The sequence below is a fragment of the Sorghum bicolor genome, chromosome 1 (genome assembly GCF_000003195.3).
Source record: "Sorghum bicolor cultivar BTx623 chromosome 1, Sorghum_bicolor_NCBIv3, whole genome shotgun sequence".
Lineage (NCBI taxonomy): Eukaryota > Viridiplantae > Streptophyta > Magnoliopsida > Poales > Poaceae > Sorghum > Sorghum bicolor.
The window spans coordinates 49,037,948-49,060,371 of NC_012870.2; the positions used below are offsets into that span (position 1 = coordinate 49,037,948).

Below are 22,424 nucleotides of genomic sequence, written 5' to 3' on the forward strand. Positions count from 1 at the left end.
TTTAGTCTAGACAACAAACATGGTATTGTTCTTTTCTTTGCCTTGCAACTGCAAGATTGGAATCATATGCAGCAATATAATGGCAAATTCCTTCAAGATAAAGCAACGCAGAAACCGCTTTATTCCTCTGATTCATGGGCCAAGCAAAGGTAACCTTGTCAGTGTTGCTGTTTCTCTCTATAGTATATATCTTCCTATCTATAAATTTCTCCAATCTTCTCCACCTCTAACACAAGACAACCTTACATCTTCTTGTTAACCCAAGTAGGGTGGAGCTATCTAGAGTTTCATTGAAAACAAGGAAGTCCGACAATGTCGACGATCACTTCTTGCACCCTTCTGAGCCTCGGATCGGCAGCGTGGCCGGCAGTCTATTCCGCCGGGAGACCATCACCGGTGGCGGTGGCTTCCCTTTCTTCCCAGAGGAGGCCCCGGCCCCTTTCTGTGTGTTGTGCGACGAGCCAGAAAGGGGATCACAACCCAAAGACGGATTTGCATCCATTTAACATCCCTGCCTTCGGTCAGCTCGCTCGCCGATACATTTTCTTTTCTGATTCAATTCACGCATTCCAATATATATCTTGCATTTTACGTAATTTGTAGTGTATTTCATTTCAATCTAATTAATGCTACAAGGCATATAACATGCACCGGCCGGTATATATGGTGAAATAACAGTTCTGGTGCACCCGGTGCCACCACGCGAGGAACGGTGGCAGCTAGAAGAGGACGCCGAGAAGGTGAACCTGTGGTTCGAGGTGCCTGGGCAGTCCCAATATGACCTCGCCGTGGAGATCGACGAGGACGTGCTCGTCATCAAGAAGAAGGTCCATGTCGTCGGTGGGGACGTGGGCCAGAGGAGCCCTGGCGGCGGCGGCGGCGTCAACGATTATGCTCCCCAGAGCAGAAAGGGCGGCGCGGCGCCAGAAGCTAGCAAGGAGGCCGCACAGCAGGGCGGCGAGGTGATCTACGCCCGGATGCTGCTCCCGGCGGGGTACAGCAGGGAGGGCGTGGAGGCGGAGCTCAAGTCCGGCGTGCTTAGGGTCACTGTCGCCAAGATCAAGGAGCGGGCGCGCAGGAAGATCGACGTCGGCATTCTAGTCAAGTAGGAGCATGCATGCATGAACTGAAAGAGTGCTTTTGATTTGTGCGATGTCCGGCAGGCTACTGCGGTTCGACCGCGATCTGGTCACGTACTCGATCGCGTTGACCATATATATGTTGGTGGCTTTGTGTACCCAAGTACACGATCAATAAAAATAAGCATCCGATCGATGTTCTTTCTTCACGCAAATACAAATATTCCTTTTTTTTGTGAGGAACCGACAAGTAACCTTTTTTCAGATATATGGCATTATTATACTCACAGCGTAAACAACAAAGCTAAGGATACGAAAGAAAAATGTTTTTTATAAGATGTAAACAAATGTTAAGCCCATAAAAACTGTAGCAGACAATTACTGTGAATGTTATATGCTAGGCCCACCTAGCGGTTATGCATTTACCGAACCCGGATTCACCTTTCCACTTTCAGAAGGTCTACATTAGGTCTTTGTGGTGGATCTAGGGCCTTGTGTTTACCACACATAATAGAAATTTTTCATACAATTCAGTAAAGAATTACAAAAGTTACAACGACATTCGATATATGGAAAATAAATAACATGATAAATCTAAAATTTGAAGGTTAAGTTGGAAACTTGCACGAATACAATACAAATATATTAAAGGTATACGGGCCTATAGTCCCGGTTGGTGGATCTAACCACGACTATAGGTGTTTTTAATCTCGAACGCACAGAATTCCAGAATTAATGCCAATTTTAATAGTGGAATCAAAGATCGTTTCTCTACTAGTGATTCTATAATAGCATTTGATAGTTCAAAATATAGATATGAGACTTACAATAATACTTATCTGACCTTTCTTGCCGAAGCTTTCTCGATGTCCCGATTATATATCTCATCTTCTCGCTCTAGACAATCATCTGAAACACTATCACACATTTAATTTCTTTTTCTTTTACACCAAAATCATTAACCAAAACCTTGAAACACTTGGCATTGCCTCCATTAGAAGCAATAGAAATGTGAGAAGTAAGTAAATCATATCATACACTTTATGTATGTTTCGACAAGCATAATTTGTTACTTGTCAAAAACAAACAAGCATTTTTTTCCGTCTACATGTATTTTATCGGGCCATATATGCCCTAAATTTAGAGATATACACACCGGAATTATGAAATCGAATCTGTAGTTGTGGTGTAGTGGTTTTGGTTATTTTTCATTCTTAAGATCTGGTTTCAGATATGATGCCTTTCGCATAGGGTCAGCAAGATGTTATCTAAACTTCAAGGGCTATTCTAGTGTAGTATATAAAACAGACGAACCACATGAATACAATTTTTTCAAATTATAAGTTATTGTTTTTATTTTTTCGATACACAGTAAAATGGATGTACCGAAAAAGTTAAAGCGACAAAAGACAATAACAGATGGAACGAATCAAGATCTCCCTGTTCTTGAAGCAAACCGAGCAAAGCAAAAAAGAAGAGAAGGAAATACCACACTGCTCCGAAAGGCCTGCAAGATCAGCATCCTTCCACCTCGCCTCTGAAGCATCGAATTAAACTTTTCGTACCAGACAAAAGCCTGAAAACCCGCCCCGCTTTATTCCATAACACCCGACCAAGCAAAGGCCACCTTTGGGCTTTGGCATTATATTTCTCACTAGTGTCTCTCCCAATCCATCTGTCTATGACTCTATGTAGTATATAAAGGCTCTTCTTTCATACATGAGTACCACAAGACGACCTCCAACTAGCTAGGCAAGAATTAGCATGCATTAAGATCTCTCTATTTCATCTCTCTATTTCATCTTCAATAGATGTCGACGATCATGGCATCTTACACCACCCCAGTGAGACCATCCCCAGCATTGAGACCGCAGGCTTGCTCTCTCTTGCTAGCACGTGGATCCTGGAAACCCTCTGTGGCATTACGGCCTTCTGCTACGGTGAAGTGCCGACGGCGGGCACTCACCGTGACCTGTGCGCTCCCGGAGAAAGAACGGCCACCGGCATTCAGCATCCCACCCACAGGTGAGTAGTACGTTCAGTTTCCAATTCCTTATCTGGCGGAACAGGAATTCAGCATCACTGACAAGAGCGTGCATCCACGCGTTGCAGCTATGCTGTGCCCCGTGCCGCCGCCGGACGGCAAGGAGCGGTGGGACATCAAGGACGAGGACGACCGCGTCACGCTGTGGCTCCAGGTGCCAGGGCTGTCGGAGAGCGACATCGAGGTGACCACCAGCGAGGACGTCCTCGAGATCAAGCGCCGGGTCACCGCCACACAACAGCCGGCGGCGCCCGTGGACGCGCACGGAGTCGGCGCGTTCCACATCCGGCTGCTACTTACCAAGGAGTACGACGGCCAAAATGTGACGGCCGATCTCAAGGCCGGCATGCTGGAGGTCACCGTTCCCAAGAACACGCAACGCCAAGGCAAACGCGTCGTGCTGGGGGCGCCCAGGCCCACGCCCACGCCCACGCCCACGCCCACGCCCCGGGGAAACGAGGGCAGTAACAGGAAAGGTCCTCCTCAACCTCAACCACAAGAAAGGAAACCAGAACAAACCCCGGGGCCAGGGAGACAGAATACAAATGGATCAACGTTCTAGCTGCCGAGGGTTTTCTTCGATGTTGTTTGAAACAAGCCTCGCATTATTTCTGGCTCCTTATGGACAAAAACCAGTAATCGGCTTATGTTATATCATTTGCCTGGGGATGGAGAGAGCTTACGCTGTTGTACGTAGTATCTTGTGTGTTTCCTTTAAAACCTTTGTTTTCTTTATTACAAGGGTTCTTTTGGGTGTGCGGTCACAGACACAGAGTTGTGGGGATCAAGTGTTCGACATTCTCCCGTCGTCAAAGGTCCATATCTATTGAACAAGTTCTGATCGGGTAGACTTGGGCTCCTGATCCGTGCCAACGCTGTCCAGCATCTCCTGCGTGGGGATCGGACCTGTGCAGCCTAGTGGACTTCGTAGGAATAATCGGCGCAAGTCCACAAGCGTGTGCATCTCCAGCACAAATTGGTCCGTATGGGTAGAGAACAGAGAAAGCAGAGATTGTCCCTGATACAGAATATAGTGAGTTCTAAATTGCATATGAGTAGTTAGCGCAAACGATCCATGTAACAGAACAATCGAATTCCCTATACGAGCATCCCTAATCTGAATCCTTCGTGATCTTTTATTCCCTTCCCCAAGTCCAGAGAGCTAACAAACTATCTACTAGCCTCCACGTGGAAGCATCGATTCAAGTTTGAATCTACCAAAATAAATATGTAAGATCACATATGACACCGGAGACACAATAATTATTGATAATGTTCAGTTTTTACCATATTTATTTTTCCATAGTACATCTCAAAAGATCAACGTTTCGGCATGGCAGCTTTTAATCACTTTTGAGAGCATCTTCTAACAATTCCACGAGCCACATATTTCACTTCTTTGAGCTCAGATTTTATATGATTGGTTCTAATGTGATCCTAACATTATTACAGGAAGTATAATGGAGGCAATAGCTTTTGGTTTTTGGAGGCGGACCAGGGCAGCCGCCTCCAATAAAAGGCCTCGGTTAATCGATGGATAACCGAGGAAGTTGATACTTGTGATTTCTCCGGTCCTCCAAGACTGCATGACTACCCAGCCGCGCGCCTTGGCTGGCTAGCCACCACCGGCGGCCGCTGGCCGTCTCCGGCCACCTCCCAACGCCGTTCTCTGCCCTTCCCCTCCCCTGTTCTCCCCTCCGCCGTTCTCCCGCTTCCCCCGCGGCTCTTTCGGTCTGACTCCATCGTTCCTCTCCCGGCGAGAGGAGATCTTCTCCTGGCTACCCCGGCGATCGTTTCCTGTCCGAATGGGAGGTCTCTCAGATCTCTGCTTCGCCCATGGTTTAGAGTTTCAGAGAGTGGTGGATCACCGTTTCAACTGCCTGGTGAGTCCCACATCCCAAAGCTCCCCCTCCAATTTCCATCTACTGCTCAGTTTTGGTCGGTCTGCTATTCGCCTGAATGAAGATTCAGTTGCGCTGATTCTTCAAGCTTGTTTGGGGGGGAGTTGCTAAGGATTTCAATGTCTGCCATCTTTCGGGTTGGATGTTCAAATTCTCAGTTTCTTGCAAAAAAGTGGGTCTTATGGTTTACAAGTTAAATAACTTCTCCTGCAAATCATACTCTCTCTTCTTTGCTCTGTGGCGAGAAGGAGGACCAAATTGGAGAAAGCAATTTGACCTGTTTTGCAAGGAACAGGATGATGAATGGTACCTAGTCGGTGCTAAAGGCAAAATAAGAAGTGGTCAAGCTGCCTCCGATAGAAGGAGCTATGCTGATATTGTCCGATCTTCACCTTGACTAGTTTTGTCTGTTTTCAAGCGTTTATCTTTCCCCTCGGACTACCACAGAAACTTCGAATCTCAATTTCTTAGTGGCCCTAACCCGATCTCTCCCACCTTCTCCAATGTTGGTCCCATTCAAACGCGTGTTCGTCGCTGGGCCATCAAGGATCCGCTGCGTGTTCGTCGCTGGGCCATCAAGGAACCGCTAGATTTTCGGAAGCGTCCCCAGAATTTGAAAATGGTCATATCTGCCAAGGCGCCATCCCCGGCTCGTTCATTTTCAAAAGCTCCACCCCAGCCTTCCTCTGGGCCGGACCGTTTCGACGGGAGAAAGGGCCAATGTCGCAGATGTCTTGGGCTGGGCCACACAAGGAAGGAATGCACCAGTATGGTAAGGTGCATTCTCTGCTATAATTATGGGCATACTTCCCTGAACTGTCTATCCAAATCTCATGGCAAACGGCGTTACCGGGTGGTTTCCCGTTCGGAAGTTGGAGGGACGCTGGGGAACCATTTATATCCGAACTCTACACCCCCTCTCGTTCCTTCCGCCCCCACAAACCCCACTGTGCCCGCCTCTGTCTCCGAAAACCCCCTTTCTCCATCCATGGCGAACTGGCCCTGCGATCCGGTTCCGCACCTGCCTCCAGGCTTCTCCATCCAAGATCCGCCCCTGCACAATGGCATTCGCCAGGAAGTCTTTGTCTCGGGGTGCTATACGCTCTACGACGAAGACCTGGCGATCATCAAGCTGCAGCCTCCAGTGAGCGATGATGACTTCGGTGAAGTCAAGTCTGCACTCCGTTCATTCTTCTAGGATGTCCATCAGGTTCGCATCTCCGAGATCCAGCCTTCTGCTCTAGGTGATGCATATGTCAGATTCAGAAGTGCACTAGACAGGGAAAGGTTCTTAGGTCCTATTTTTCCTTTGGGCAATTATGCTATGAGAGTTATCAAACATGATGAAGCTGAAAATGCACGTAGTTTTGATCTTGATAGAGAGGCTTGGGTTATGCTAGTTGGTTTTCCAGAGGACCTTAAGGACTCAGTTAACATTGCTAAGGCTGTCTCTGGCTTCGGTATTTTGGTGCAATGGCATGAACCTGATAATCTAGCAAGAGTAGTTGCAAAGGTCTACCTGAATGATGATGGTAAGATCCCTGAATTTGTTAAAGTTAATGTTGGCTTACCTCAAAAGGGCAGATCCTGGATTGTCCCTTGTTACATCCTAAAAAGACAACAGGTCTCAGAAGTGCAAGATGAAGAGACGTTCCTCAGCTTTGGACCTCTGCATCCCCTGCCGGCTCCCCCTCCACATTGGATGGGGCCTGTACCTCCTGCTGACCCAAACACCTCACCCAGGGGATCCAACGTGGGACCAAGCGCCCACCCCTTTGGAAATGGTTCAGGTAATCGGTGGCAACAACAGTTAGCCCCAGTTGATGGTGAAGGTACCAACCTGATTGCTCAGCCCCAATTGATGTGACAGTGGCTGCCTCCAAGACTGTGTCAGAGAAAGGGACAGAGAATATTGAGATCCCCCAAGTTGACCCTAAGCTCAAGTCAGTGGTCATTGGTCCCTCGATGGTGCAAGCCAAGACAGTCATAAGTGATCCTCTGATCCCTGTGATTCCCTCTCTTATCAAAAAGGTAATCCTTTCATACATACAAATCCTCACTTCCAGATCTTTAAGAATGTTAACAATCTAGTTGTTGATCATAATACCCTGATTCCATCATACATATCAGATACACCGTTGCTCATCCATCTAGCTTTCATCCTGTTTCCACAGCCTGGTGACAACGCCCTAGAAAAGATAGCCCTAGAATATTTGGAGGATGAGGTAGCGGATGAGGAACCAGAAGTAGAACCAGAGATGACAGTTGCGGTGAACACTGAAGAGGACATTGTGATGGAGGAAAAGGAAGACTCTGATGTGGAGATGTTAGATGGCCCACCCCCTGGGTTCACAGCCTCAAAGAAGAAAAAGTCTCTCAAGGTCAAAGAGAAACTTGATGACGAGTTCCTGAGGCGCAACAAGAGAGTCTCCAAGAAGCTTGGAGGGTTCAAGAATGAAGAAAGTGCTAACAAGCATAGGGAGGAGGAGAAAAGAAACAAGACTCCAAGGGGGGCAAAGAAGAACAAGGAAACCAAGATTCCTAAGAAGGGGAAGAAACTAGAAGTTGGCTCCAGTGTCCTGGAAGAAGAGCCCGCCCCACTTGCTGTCATTCCACCGGAGGGGGCCCCCCACCTGCCCAAACATGTGCTCGAAGGCATTGGGGAGGGCTTCCTGCAGATACAACCTTCGGTCGTGTCTGCTGCTTTGCTAGACAAAGATGATCTCGATGAATAGATCCCCCAAGAAGTTGGTTGCCAGACCATTCTTTGCAATGGTCTCTTTTGCTTTCTGTTTCACTTTGCTTGTTCCTAGCCAGTGTATGTACTGGCTCAATAACCTCCCTGGATGTAACTGGTGTCACAAAACTTTGTGGAACGTGGAGAAACCGATCTCTTTTATCTACCTTTTGATGTTCGTTGTTTACTCAGGAGTCTCTTTTGCCTCTCTTAGGGCTTTAGGCCTGCTATATTAAACGTAGCTCTCTACCCTTTGTCTGTTTGACATTTGCATGATCAAACTTGTTCCCTCCTCAACTGTTTTTATCCATGAATAACGAAACTAACAACAACAGATCCATCAAAATCCTTTTCTGGAACATTAGAGGAGTTAACTCGCAAGAAAAATGGGATGCAATAAGAGATAAAATCAGTGAAAGTGCCTGTCAAGTTTTATGCATACAGGAAACCAAGAGGGAGACTTTTGACAACTTCTACATCAGGAAATTTTGCCCTAAATCTCTGGACCAGTTTGCCTTCTTCCCTTCTGTGGGAGCCTCTGGAGGTCTCCTCACTATCTGGAACGGCAGCATTTTTGACGGCTCCATTGTTCAAATGAACTCCTATGCTATAACTGTCAAACTAATCTGCAGACTAGATAACAAGATTTTTCATGTCACCAATATCTATGGACCTGCAAACCCTGCTCAGAAGCTTGGGTTTGTCAACTGGCTAATGAACTTAGACTCATTTGAATTCGATGACTGGGCTCTAGGTGGCGATTTCAACCTGATAAGAAACCCAGAGAACAGGAACAAACCAGGGGGAGACACAGGAGAAATGAACATGTTTATCCCTTTCAGTGGCAGAAACTTATCCTGGAGTAACATGCAGGCTGATCCCCTCTTGGTCAAACTAGACTGGGTCTTCACCAACTCGAGCTGGACCCTGTCCCATCCGGCAACCTTTGTGCAGCCCTTATCAAGACCCATCTCAGATCATATACCGTATGTTCTGCACATTGGCACCCACATCCCCAAGGGACGCATGTTCAGATTTGAAAACTTTTGGGTTGAACACCCTGGTTTCATGGATATTGTAAAGCTACACTGGGATAATTCGCCGGTCTATGCAAATGCAGCCGAAAATCGCTCTAGTAAGTTGAAACAAGTCAGAAGTGGCCTAAGGAAATGGAGCAAATCCTTGTCCAACCTGAACAAATTGATCTATTGTAACTAGGTTCTTCAACTCCTGGATGGCCTGGAAGATCAAAGGAATCTCTCCAGGCTGGAGAACTCCTTCAGAAGACTGGTCAAACATCATCTCTCCCAGTTACTCGACTCCAAGAGAAAATACTGGAAACAGAGAAACACCATAAGATGGGTTAAGTTTGGCGATGAAAACACCCAGTTCTTCCACTCCCTGGCTACCATCACTCACAAACGAAACTTCATAGTTTCCCTAACCAATGGTGAAGGTAACCTTATATCAGACCACGATCAAAAAGCCAACCTCATTTGGAATGCTTTCAGAGATAGACTTGGAGTCAGCGACTTCGAAGGTATTAGCTACGAGCTTGGAGAACTCCTTCAAGGACACGATCTAACAGACCTGGATCTTGATTTCACTAGTGAAGAGATGGACAGGGTGATTAAAGATCTACCCAATAATCATGCCCGAGGGCCTGATGGTTTCAATGGGTGTTTCATCAAGAAATTCTAGAGCATAATCAAAGATGACTTCACTAGGACAATGAGGGATTTCTACAGCCTGAACACAGACATAAGCAGTATCAACACATCACTCATTGTGCTCATCCCAAAAAAGGACAATCCTGAAACTGTCAATGATTATAGGCCGATTTCCCTTCTAAACTACTCTCTAAAATGCATCACAAAGATCCTTTCCTCTAGGCTACAATCAAAGATACTGCAACTTGTTCACACTAATCAGTATAGTTTCATCAAAGGAAGAACCATTCAAGACTGCCTTGCTTGGTCCTTTCAATTCCTCCACCTTTGCCATCACTCGAAAAAGGAGATTATCATCCTGAAATTAGACTTCGAAAAGGCCTTTGACAGGATAGAGCACCAGGCTATTCTGGAAATCCTAAAGCACAAAGGATTTTCTGAGAAGTGGGTGAGTTGGATACAGAACCTCCTAAGTACTGCCAGCTCTGCTGTTCTCCTAAATGGTATACCATGAAATAACTTTAAGTGCAAAAGGGGAGTAAGACAAGGAGACCCCCTCTCTCCCCTTCTGTTTGTTCTAGCAGCTGACTTGCTCCAGTCCATCATAAATAAGGCTTGGCAAGCTGGAATCATAAAGCATCCCCTCAGTGATGGTTTCCAAGAGGATTACCCTATTGTCCAATACGCTGATGATACTCTCCTTATTCTTCCTGGTGACGCCAGAACTCTCTTCTGTCTGAAAAGATTGCTAAGAGCTTTCGCTGATTCGACTGGTCTGCGTGTTAACTTTGCCAAATCCTTCATGGTGCCAATCAATATGAGTTTAGAGAGTCACCCACCTAGCAAATACCTTTGGCTGCCAGGTTGGAGAAATGCCATTCACATATCTTGGACTGCCACTTGGAACGACAAAGCCTCCTATCTCTGAATTTGCCCCCCTCATCACCAAAATGGAAAGAAGGCTCACAGGCATCAGTAAATTCCTGTCCTACAATGGCAGACTTATATTGGTGAATTCTGTTTTCTTAGCCTTACCAACTTTTTATATGTGCACCCTGAAGCTTCCACCAGGAATTATCAAGCAAATAGATACCTACAGAAAGCATTGCCTTTGGGACAAAGGAGATATAAATAGAAAAGGAAAATGCCTTGTAGCATGGGAGACTGCCTGCAAACCTAAAGATCAAGGAGGGCTGGGTATCATCGACATTTAGAGACAAAATGAGGCCCTGCTATTAAAATTCTTAGATAAATTCTATAACAGAGCAGATCTACCCTGGGTCAAGCTTACATGGAGCAAACTGTATGCAAATGAGTCCATTCCTCCTCATGCAAGAAGCCCTGTCGGCTCCCCCTGGTGGAAAGACATTATGAAACTCTTCCCAATTTTCCAAAGCATCTCCACATGCTCACCGAATAAAGGGAACTCAGTCCTCCTTTGGTCAGACATTTGGATGGAGCAATCAGCGAAGAACACATTTCCACAACTCTACTCCTTCACTAGAAAACCCAAATGCTCCATAAAGTTTTTCCTCAACCAGCCTTTGGAGATGATGTTCAGTCCCTTACCTATACCACACGTTGCTGCTCAACAGCTCGAGGAACTTCAAAACTTCATGCACAACAGACACTGGGATGTGAACCTCAATGATATATGGTCCTACAATTGGGAAACTTCGAGCTACAGCAGTAAGAAGGCCTATGCTCTTTTCCTCAAATCTCCCCTTGACTCTCCACTTTTCAAATGGCTCTGGAAATCAGGCAACCTGGGAAACCATAAATTCTTCTTCTGGTTACTCTTGAGGGATCGACTGAACACCAGGAACCTTCTACGCAGAAAACATATGCACCTAGATGACTATACATGTGTGATGTGCTCCCAGGGGTGCGAAGAGACCAGCTTTCACTTATTTTTTGAATGCAACTTGAGTAAAGATTGCTAGGAGACAATCCCCATTTCATGGGACCTCAACCTCAATCTAGTGGACATGATTTTAAAAGCACGTTTAGAATTCGGGAACCCCATCTTTAGAGAAATTCTCATTACAGCCTGTTGGATCATCTGGAATACAAGAAACGGCATTATCTTCGATCATGGTCAGAATAATATACATGTATGGAAAAGGCAATTCAGAGATGAAATTGCTTTAGTTTGTAACAAAGCAAGACCTAGTGTTAGCTCTGCTTTTAGTAGTTGGAAAGAGTCTTACTTGTAACAGTTTTGCATTTTTTGTTTTGGGCGTACTGCCTTGTATTCTTTTTGGCTCCTGCCTTTGTAACTATTCCTTTATTTAATTAGAAATACAAAAAAAGGGGTGGGGATCTCCCCCATCGATTCATCAAAAAAAAGTTGAAAGCCCTAGTTGAAACCCAAAGTATTAACCTCTATTAAATATGCGTAGATTAGATAAGGTTGGTACATGCCAAGTGGTGGAACAAGAGATGATCATGTTGACGATGGTGATGGCCACAAGGTGATCGAGTGCTCAACTTGGAATGAAGAAAGAGGTATAAATAGGATTTTAGTTTTGATGATCACGACAGCATAGAGGCTATCATCACAGTTAGAATAGATAGCCATATTATAAAGAGGAAAATTCCTTAGCTAAGCAGTCTACCGAGTATCACTAGGTGTTATTAATTATGTACATGCTTTTATAACCAAGTATGGTAACTTAACCCTTGAAAATATTTATAAAAATATGCTAACATACATGCACAAGGTGGTACACTTGGTGGTTAGAACTTTTGAGCAAAAGTTAAAGAGGTGGAGAGAAATAGCGTCTCTCTCTCATGCCGAGCTTGCGAGGCAGGATTTGGTGCTTTTGTGAAAATAAAATGCATATTCTCTAGTGCGCCGGACGCTAACCACGTGAGCATTAGACGCTAGCGTCTGACGCATGCTGGAGTCTTGACATAGTTCATAGTGGGTCATCAGTGGATCCGATGCTCTAGCACTGGATGCGACCGAAACATTGTTTAGTGTTCAGCGAGTAGTGACCTCAGTAGAGTCGCGAGCAAGGGTTTCATACGGTGCGCATGTTGGATGCTTAGGCGTGTTCAATGGCATACCGTCAGACACATGTGACATGTCTTCGAGAAGTTTTAGAACTCTCTAAGTAGCATCTGGTGCGTTAACGTTTAATTGATAGTTGGAGATAAATAACACACATTTAACTGAGCACACATGACACTAGTCGTGGGTTGTTGTCAGAGCAGCATTAGACGCCAGGCTGCATCCGTGCCCTAGCATCGGTGAATCCGATGCCCCAGTTTTTTAGTGTACTGAGAGAGCCAAAGACTCTATTTCTTTGCAGGTCTTATAAACACTCAGTAGCAAGCTCAAGGGTGTCTCTCTTGGCACTTTGACATACTTGACATCCTTGTGAGTCTAAAAAACACCTCCCACTTATCTCCTTTATTGATTCATCATCATAGTGAGATTGACATTGATTCTAAGTGCATTTTGTTGATGGTCCTTAAGTACCAAATATAATCATCAAATAAATAAAGAAAAGGATCCAAATGCATCCAACACCTAGACTTAGGGTTTTATCTGACAGAATTCCACAAGTTTTGGTGTTTGTCTATTTCTGCAGGGGGTTATCCGAAAATATGGAGGAAAGGCCCACGCATCAGGTTTACATAGAGATATTAACATGCCGTGCAATTTTCTATCATCTAGAAGAGTTCAGAAGCCACAGGAACGAACAGGTGGCTGAACGGGCCCGGAGGCAGGGCTCCCGCCCTCCCCCCTTGGGCGCCCGCCCTGGTACAAGCACCAATCACAGAATGGAGTACAACATTACAAAGATCTCGTCGAGCTGATCGAAATTCATATATTATTTGCTATATTTGGAGTTCGGAATCAAGAGATATTAAAAAAGAAGGACTCTACATAAAAGAGCTGCAGGATTAATTCGACCCAAATCAGATTTTGGTCCATTAAGACCTATGTGCATTTTAATGAGATATGGTGGAAAGTTTAGTACCACATCGCCTGCTGAACCAAAAAGGCACAAAAGGAGGAGGCTAAATAAGCAAGGCCCCTGGCCCCTAGAGGATAACACATCAATATAGAGTTGAGAGGTGCCCTCGAAGGATAACCTTTCCTCTATATAGAATTGGGGCTTAGCATCCAATATGAGATTAGAATTAGTTCTTCTAAGTCCTTCTAGATTGAGAGAGATAGAGTGGAGGTGTAGATCAGAGAAAGCCCGGCCTTCGAGGTTGTACCTGCGGGATCAAGTCTCCTAACCCGAGGCTTGCTCCTAGGATTCTTCAGTATTTCGACTTCTAAATTCCAGTAAGTTTTTTGTTCTTATTGTTCTTTGGATTATAAGTTTACTTTAATCTATTCCGGTTGAGTTTAGAGTAATCATTGCTTGTGTAAACGTGGTGTTTGGGCTAGGGTACTCATAGATATCCACTGTCTAGCCGGACCGTGGTAGTAGCGAGGAACGTGACATTTCCGAGTTACCTTTGTAGCCCACATTCCGTTAGCAGGATCGATAGGGTTTATAGGTGCGGGTCGAACATCCTTTGTGGTGTCTAGATTCCGTGAGCCTCCCCAATAGAACAGTAGATCATCCTTACCAAGGTTAGAACGAGATTACAATTGTAGTCTTCTCTATACATCGCTCACATCGAATCACATTGATTGTAGCCTAAAGGGTAGTAGCAATAGATATGGTTAGTCAGATGCACGCTTTCTCCCAGTGGTAAAATATAAATAATGATACTCTGGATAACCTCCCGGGTGAAGTGCTCACCGATATCCGTGCGCTTGCAGATCATTTTTTTATGGCGTTACCAAATATCAACAAGCATTTCTGGCGTCGTTGCCGGGGAGAAAGACGGTTTGCTGAGATAACTTTGAGTCTTGCTATTATCTTGTATTATACTTTTATACTTTTATTATTTTATCTTTTTATTTTTTCCATCTTTATGGATAACTCAAATTCCACACCTATTATTGAATTTTTTGCATCTTCGCAGACCAGTCATAGACCATGGGAGTCAACAAGTCCTTTCTTTGCCCCTAATTATGATCTGTGTCCGGAGATGATTGCAATAGGTCAAAACCATCCCTTTTCTATAGCTGAGGTCCTTCTTTTAATCAAGAAGATAATGAACTTTTAGCTACACCTAGGGAATCTATTAATCTTTCTATAAATTCTGGTTTAAACCTAGCCCTACAAGACCATGTTTTTTCTCGATATTTTCACATTGGTCTTGATCATATAACCTTTGGTAGAGTTTTTCTTTCTTTATCTGTTACTAAAGCAAGATATGTCTTCATTCGTGGACATCCTTCTTGCACTAGTCTTCATAAAAAATCCTAGAGATAGAGAAGGAATCATCTATCAGACGAGGAAAGAAAGTTTCAATAGCCGATTTCCAAACATTTCAATCCCACGATTCGGCTATCCAACCCAAACTAGTAGTGCTCCAAAATCATCTAAGGGAAGAAGAAATTGTACCTTTGGAAATTCATTTTGGGATGAGCTTAAACTTCCTGCGTCATAAGAGACCTTTGAGTGCATATAGTCTGAACCTTCCTAAGAAGGGATCTCTTAGAAAGCATCTCAAATCCAATCCCTTTGATGACATCTAGAAAGACTCAAGGATGGCATCTTAAGTGATGCAATAGAAGGAGAGCGAAGCCATTTAGAAGACAATCTCATCTTCTCCCCTTCTACGCCCACTTTTGATGGCTCATTCGAACCTAACATTAAACCCATCCTTGAGCCTAATAATTTCTACTATGCTCTTTCTCTTGAACCTCCCGATGATCCTGAATCTCTCTAGACATCCCATGCATAAGAGTCACCAAGACCATAAAGAGGATCGAGAAGAGCAACATCAATGGCTAGAGGGCATTAAAAATCCATGTGCTATCACCATTGAATGGATGGACAAGGAAGAAGCCTTAATGGATTCTGACTTTGGCTCAATTTCAAATGGTGAGTTCTTGACTCCCCTTGAATATGAGATTCATCCATCTATAGAAGAGGACATAGACGGTACCAATCCAAGAGAAACTCTGAACATTCAGATTAGAGACGAAGATAACATTAATGAGCATGAAATTTATTCCATAGCCACTTCGTTTACTCCATGCTCATATGAAACATCTTCCCAATCTATTGGTCTCTCCAACATCACCACATTTGAGATCTCTAACCCCCTCTTCCTTTCTATTTATAAAAACTTTAAAGGGGTGGTTATCGATGCATATGTCTATAATAAATATTGCAGATATCGTTGAGTCGATGTTGATATAGGCACGCTTAGGTTGGTGTTGGAGGGGAAACCACTTCACCAACATAATTTGATGGTTTCCCAAGGACCAGCTTAGTGTCCTAAAACAAGCACTTATCAGATCGTAACATGAACTTCTAATTATTTGCAACATTGCCTTGTGTATTGAGCATATAAATATAATTGTAGAAATATTCCTTCGGGTATTCATGTCACTAACCTTTCTAGGATTGGAGCAAGAAGATCCGAGGAATGACAAGCGCAAGGTATGCCCAACCAATCATATGCAACATTGAAAACAACCTTTGCCAAGTTGCTATGTTGGTTGTCCCTACCTTTGAGACATGCTTAATTTGTTAAATACAAATCACACTACTTCATCTCCACTTAAGTAGATCTCTATAAATGCCATCACGCTACCTTTGTTTATCCTAGTAAGTGTTAGTTTCGAAGTACTACACATACTTCTATTGGCTTTTAAATTAAGCGTGGTGCTTAGGTTAAATAGCCTTCCTTAATCTGATTAGACATGGAGTCGAGTTTGGTTACTGAACTAAAAACTACTTGAGTAGACATTGGTATATTTTGTTGGACTAACCCCTGCAGAAAACTTTCAATATCGATTTGGGAAGTCCTAAGATAAACTCACATCAGATATAAAGAGAGAGACACATGAAGTTTAACAATTTGCACAAGAAGGACATAGCTCATTCATCATAGAGAGATGATCCATGGATGGAGACAAAGTACATAAACAAGATACACAACCATTACGAATGGGAAGCTTCCACAAAGTGAGATGGTACCATCACTCTTCAATTAAGGTAACATCTTAAGATATGTGACTATCACTTTTATAAGCTTCTCCTTGGTTTCGGTGTTCACATAAATAAAGAGACAAACATGTATGATTTATAACTCCAAATTAACCAACCCAACTAATTCAGCATGTTTAGTCCTTTAGTCTTTGTTCCTAGTACTACCTCCATGATCCTACACTCCTAATCATATGAGCTACAATGTTGCACATTCAATCTTTTGGAAGATATAAAGAAAAAGACATATACATAGATAGATTATCTTTCCATAAGGTTGAGCGATCTGATCTGACAAATGTTTTAAATGCTACACTCATGATCTTATTATCCGTCAACTTTGTCTTGCTCACTATGCTTAAGGTTAGAAAAGAACAAATACACTTTTGGTTCTGTTGGTGTTTTTCGCCAACAGGGCCCATGCACTTGATCTCTGCCTTGACTCTATGAGCAGGTACACTTCGAGCATAATATGAAGGAGTTTTACAACTCCCAGACTCCACTAAGTAAAGAACCTAGATCTACAAGCACAAACACACCGGAGATACTGGACACTCAGGCAATCACTACCCTGAGATGCTTGAGGACGTAAACTACATCAACAACAAACAACAACTACTACTACTACAAACATCCTCAACAAAATCAAGAGAGGCGATCCAGGACGCCCGTCATCCCGATCTCCATCGGCATGGTGGGCTTCCCAGAAGCACTCTGCAACTTTGGCTCCAGCGTCAACATTATGCCCAGGGTACTCTATGAAAAATTCTTTACACATCCTTTACTAGAAACAACCATGTGTTAGCAGCTTGCAGATCAGACACTAAGTTTCCCAATGGGAATATTGAAGAATCTCTGCGTCCGAGTTGGTACCTTGTACGCTCTAGCAGACTTCATGGTGATAGAGACTGGTACTGATGAGAGCGCACCCATCATCCATGGGAGGCCATTCCTGAACACCTCGGGAGCTGTCATCTACACTAGTGCTGCCAAGATCAGTTTCTACATCAAGGGGAGGAAGGAGACGTTTACCTTCAAGAACAAGACTACACAAATTTCAGAGCAATCCCGACATGAACCAAGGAAGAGGACCAACAGGAGGAACAGGAACAAGCAAATATAGACCGAGTCAGCTAAGATGGTCACTGCAGCTCAAGGAGGTCAAGATCGTCGACTTAAGTCACCGTTCCAGACCAAAAAGGACGACCCAGGTTATTGATATGGGAGAAGATGAGTACGATCCACCCATCATCCTTGGGAGACCGTTGCTCGGCACCGTTAAAGCAATCATCTACATTGGAACCGGAGAAGTCCACATGTATTTCCCCTCTGAGAAGGTACACCGCTATTTTACTGACCTTAACTATATAGTTGAAGACTCTAAGCAGGTCAGAACAAGAAGAAGACGAGGCAACCACAACCAGAGGAGGCAAATCATCAAGGACAGATGGGCAGACCACGAAGGAGAAGTGGTAAGGTCTGAAGACAAATAGCTTGAACAGAACTGTTCTGAGGAGACCGTAGCACCGAGTTAGGTGTGGAGAGAGAAGATAGTTATACACGAAGAGGAGTCGCCGCCGGAACCACCGACTACGCCATCCAGCGAATCTCAGGACGACTGAGAAAACGGAGAGTCCCGTTCGGAGGACTTAAAAATACGGAACGCCTTGCCAAGAGGTAAACTTGGTAGTTATCCTTTTCTCTTCGATTATTTAAAATAGTTTGCTTAGTTAATTAGGTTCATATCATCTCAAAAAGAAAATAAAAATGTTAAAAAATAGTAAGCCCCATGCTTGTATGCTCATGGTATAAAACCCATAAGTACATTCACCGTGGTGGCATAAAAATAAAATAAATATATTCCTGTCCTATAAAAATAAAAATATAAAAATAAATTTATGATCCTACTAAAGAGAGTACATTTATTAAGGAGACTCATCATGATAAAGGCTAGATATTTATGCTAACACTTAACTAGTTCCACAAAGCTTTGTTGTCTATTTGAGCTCCACAGAATTCAAGGATCAAAGAAGACTAGCGGACGAAGGACATCCTAATCGCTGTCACGGTACTGCCGACATTCAAATATACCTCCATCACCTGCTAGCTACATCAGAAGAAATTACGTCAAAATCCAGCTTGGGGGAGAGCACCCCCATTTATCCAGCTAAGTGTTTCTACTCGCGTCTATACTTTACTCAAATAATAGAAAAAAAGAGATGCATAATCATAAAAACCCAAATAAAAATTTTGTGCTTATATATATCTTTGCTTAGTTTGCTAAATAAATAAATAAAGTGTCTAGTCTAAACTGAACTTAAATGATAAACTCTTACATGGATATAATAAATAGTTGCTCTGCCATATACCTAGTTTTCAAGTTTGAGCTCTCTCTCAAGTTTAGCCATAACTGTTATAATTTAAACCTGCTGTAAACTTGAACTTGTGGGAAGAGTACTTGATCTGAAGTCTAAGTTGTTAACGGATATGATATGGGAAGGTTGAGCTGTTGTTTATCTGTTCCTAGAGATGCTAGACGTGGCGTTTATTCTTGCAATTACCTAGAATTGCACCCAATCCTGCGGATTGTTGTGGTAGCCTTAGGGTAGTGACAGCCCTAACGGTCGACGTATTCCACCTCGTTCGGATCTGTGTTTATAGGACCGTAGTCAGACCTTCCTAGCCCCTTTCTCATCTCTTTCTGTGGTTAGTGCTCTGATGTCCCGATATAAATAATCTTTGAAGTAATTCTTGATTCTTAGATCAACTAGAGAACTCTCAGGAAACTTCCTCTCTTCCCACCAAAAATAATTATATAGTTATCCTTGGATGATCTTGGATTTTAATTTGTACACTCACGTTCTCTGTGGAAAATCGATACTCTGGAATACTCCCGGGTGAAAGCTACATCGGTATCCGTGTGCTTGCGGATTTTTCTGTTTGTGTTTAAAATACCCAACAAGCTTTCTGGCGCCGTTGCCGGGGAACGGTAGCTGTGCTAGTTTCGAACCAAGTCGTGAGTGTATCCTTTTTCTTTTCCTTTTTTACCACACTCACCTTATCATTTTCACCATACCTCATGGATTTCACTCTAAGCATTAATGAGCATGGAATTTATTTCATAGCCACTTCATTTACTCCATGCTCATATGCAACATCTTCCCAATCCATTGGTTTTTCCAACATCACCACAGTCGAGATCTCCAACACCCTCATCCTTTCTATTTATAAAAACTTTAAAAGGGCGGTTGTAACACCCTAAAATTTATAACTCCTGAACTAGGTGAAAAAATGATTTAATTTGTTGTTTTTGTGCCCATGAAACATAGGAAAATAATATTTTTCTTAAAATAAAATTAATCATAGGGTGTAGCAACATTTTTGTGCACTCATGCTTATGCATTATATTTATTGTGCTGAGTGGTTTTACTAAAGTTCAAAAAAATAATTCCAAGTGATTTTTAAAAATGGTTTCCCAAAATGGCTTTAAAGTAATAAGAAAAGAAAAGAAAAAAAAAATTATAAAAAGGGCAAACCCACCCCTCCTTGTTTCTGGCCTGAATGGCCCATCAATCCCTTTTCTTCCCTCGGCCCGTCTCTGTTTTCCCCCTCTCGGTCTGCTTCTCCTCCCCACTGCGCAACAGGCCGGCCCAAGTGCCGCAGCAGGCAGCCAGCCCACACCCTCCCCTTCCCCCTCTTTCACTGACGTGTCGGGACCACTCGTCAGTCGCCTACGCTTCTTCCACCTCGCACCGTAAGCGTGCAGGACTCCCGATCGGGAGCCAAATCCCGATTCGCACGGGATTTCCTGCCACCCGCGCTCAACCGAGCCTTTTTAAGCCTCTTGCCTCTCCCCAATTCTCTCCTTTCCCTTCCGGTCCCCGCAAAGAAGCCCTAGCCGTCTCGAGCATCGAAAACCGAATCTTGTCGATAACCTTTTCCGCCTCCGCCCGCAAACAGCACACCTCCGAGCCCTGTCGATCCGCGCCAGATGCCTGGGTGAGTTCGCTTTTTCCTCCTCTGCGCTCCTGTGGTCTTGATTTTGTGTTTGACGCTCGGTTTCGCGAAAACAGCAGTCGCCGGCGAGCTTCGAGGTGGTTTTCTATGGCGCCGCCGCGCCGGAGCCCCATCCCAGCGGCCGGCCCCCGTCGTGACCTCCCTGACGAGCTGAGAGCCGTTAGATGGAGATCCAACGGTCATGAATAGAAGGTAACGGTTCGGTGTTAACTTTGCTAAAGAGCCCCTGCCCTTTTTCAGAGTAAACCCGCGGTCCAAAACGGGTTTTGAAAGTGCGTCTTCCTCTTTTGGAAACGTAAAAGCTCCCGGGTTAAATCAAAATACGTTTTCAGTAATTACAAAATTGCCACCAGATTTGTTTAGCTCATAAAATCTTCGTTTGAACTCCGATTTGACCCGTTCAAATTGCGTTAGATTCGTATTCATGAGCTCTACATGTTAGTAAAATTGTTTACTCAGTTTGAAACTTTTTAATTTCGTGACCCTATTTAATTAATTATTTATCTATAGGAAATCTTGGAAAATTCATAACTTCTACGTTTTAATTCTGATTTTCGTGAACTTTACCTTTGTGTGATCGTATCACTGCGTAGAATATTTTGATAAAATTTTATATTTGTTTTACCACTGTTTGGTGTATTGTTCTAATTATAGCTTGTTTGCTTTGTGTATGATTGTCCCCATTGGATTGCATGTTGTTGATTGATGATCGAGTTTAGTCGGTGAGCTTTATGTTGGTGATCAAGGTCAAGCTTTTGACGACCAGCAGCAGGCTCAGGAGAGCTTTGATCAAGGCAAGTATAACTAGGGATTATCCTTGTTACCTATAAACAATTAATACAATATTTATCATATGCATGTGTCCACCTTGATGACCTTAGCAAAATCATAGATGATTGTTATCCTGAATTCCTTGTTACCTAATTGGATATGCATTTGGGTAGTTCTTGCTAGTGCTTAATTAATAATCCATGATCTTGTAACATGAATATTTGGATATACAATAAACAATAAAATAAGCTTTCTAGCAACTTGAACATAAAGGGTGGAAAGAACTCTGGCTTTTGACAGATTGATCTTGACCCTCCATAAGGACTTATCCCTTGGCAAAAGCTGGGACAACTCGTACGACCATGAGAGCTACATGGCTCTGGTTTTAGCTCAGTATGAGGACCTTTTTCTAGCTTGTTAGCGGTTACCTTAAATGGCGTAAGAATGGCTAGACACGTTGGGTATAGTGTGGCCTCTGTCCATGTGTATAGGCTGCGGGTTATGTGCCATGGAAGGGGGCTCTATATCTACCTGCCGAGTGAATCTAATGGCCCTAACTTGTTAGATGAAACCTTTGAAAGGCTTCATAGTGATCCCTGCCGACCTCCCTTGGAATGGGGTTAAGAGACTCATCACCTCGTGCAAAAGGGTAAATCACGACTCATGGGTAAAGGAGAGGCCGAAAGGGGCCAGGCCCAGGGCGCCCGCCCTGAGGACCTGGGCGCCCGCCCCCTCCTGTACTCCGTTCGGGACTCTCTTCGCACATGATGTTCCACCGACCTAATGGATCAAAGATAACGTAGTACCACCTCGCTTACCGACCCAAAAACGCATAGAGGAGGAGGACTATATAAGGAGACCCCCTGGCCCCTGGAGGAGACAAGAAGTTATCATAGAGATTTTAGGGGTGCCCTCGAAGGAAAACCTCTTCTCTAATTAATATTTCTTTTTAGGCTTAGCAACCAATGTAAGTAGAAATAGATCTTCTAGTCTCTACTAGATTGAGAGAGATAGAGTGGAGGTGTAGATTGGAGGAAGGCCGGCCTGTCGGTGTCTACTCCAAGCTTGTACCTGCGGGATCAAGTTCTCCTAACCCGAGGCTTGCTCCTAGCATTCTTCAGTATTT

At 43.8% G+C, this 22,424-nt stretch overlaps 2 protein-coding genes across 2 annotated transcripts; both read left to right on the forward strand.

The window, feature by feature from the left end:
- LOC8083831 (26.7 kDa heat shock protein, chloroplastic) lies at window positions 204-1,294 on the forward strand. Its single transcript, XM_002464676.2, has 2 exons — window positions 204-520; window positions 679-1,294. The coding sequence occupies exons 1-2, from the start codon at window positions 313-315 to the stop codon at window positions 1,107-1,109; spliced, it is 639 nt and encodes a 212-aa protein (XP_002464721.1). The 5' UTR covers window positions 204-312; the 3' UTR covers window positions 1,110-1,294.
- On the forward strand, window positions 2,769-3,921 carry LOC8066443. Its single transcript, XM_002464677.2, has 2 exons — window positions 2,769-3,104; window positions 3,192-3,921. Exons 1-2 carry the CDS (start codon window positions 2,891-2,893, stop codon window positions 3,683-3,685), a joined length of 708 nt encoding a protein of 235 aa, XP_002464722.1. The 5' UTR covers window positions 2,769-2,890; the 3' UTR covers window positions 3,686-3,921.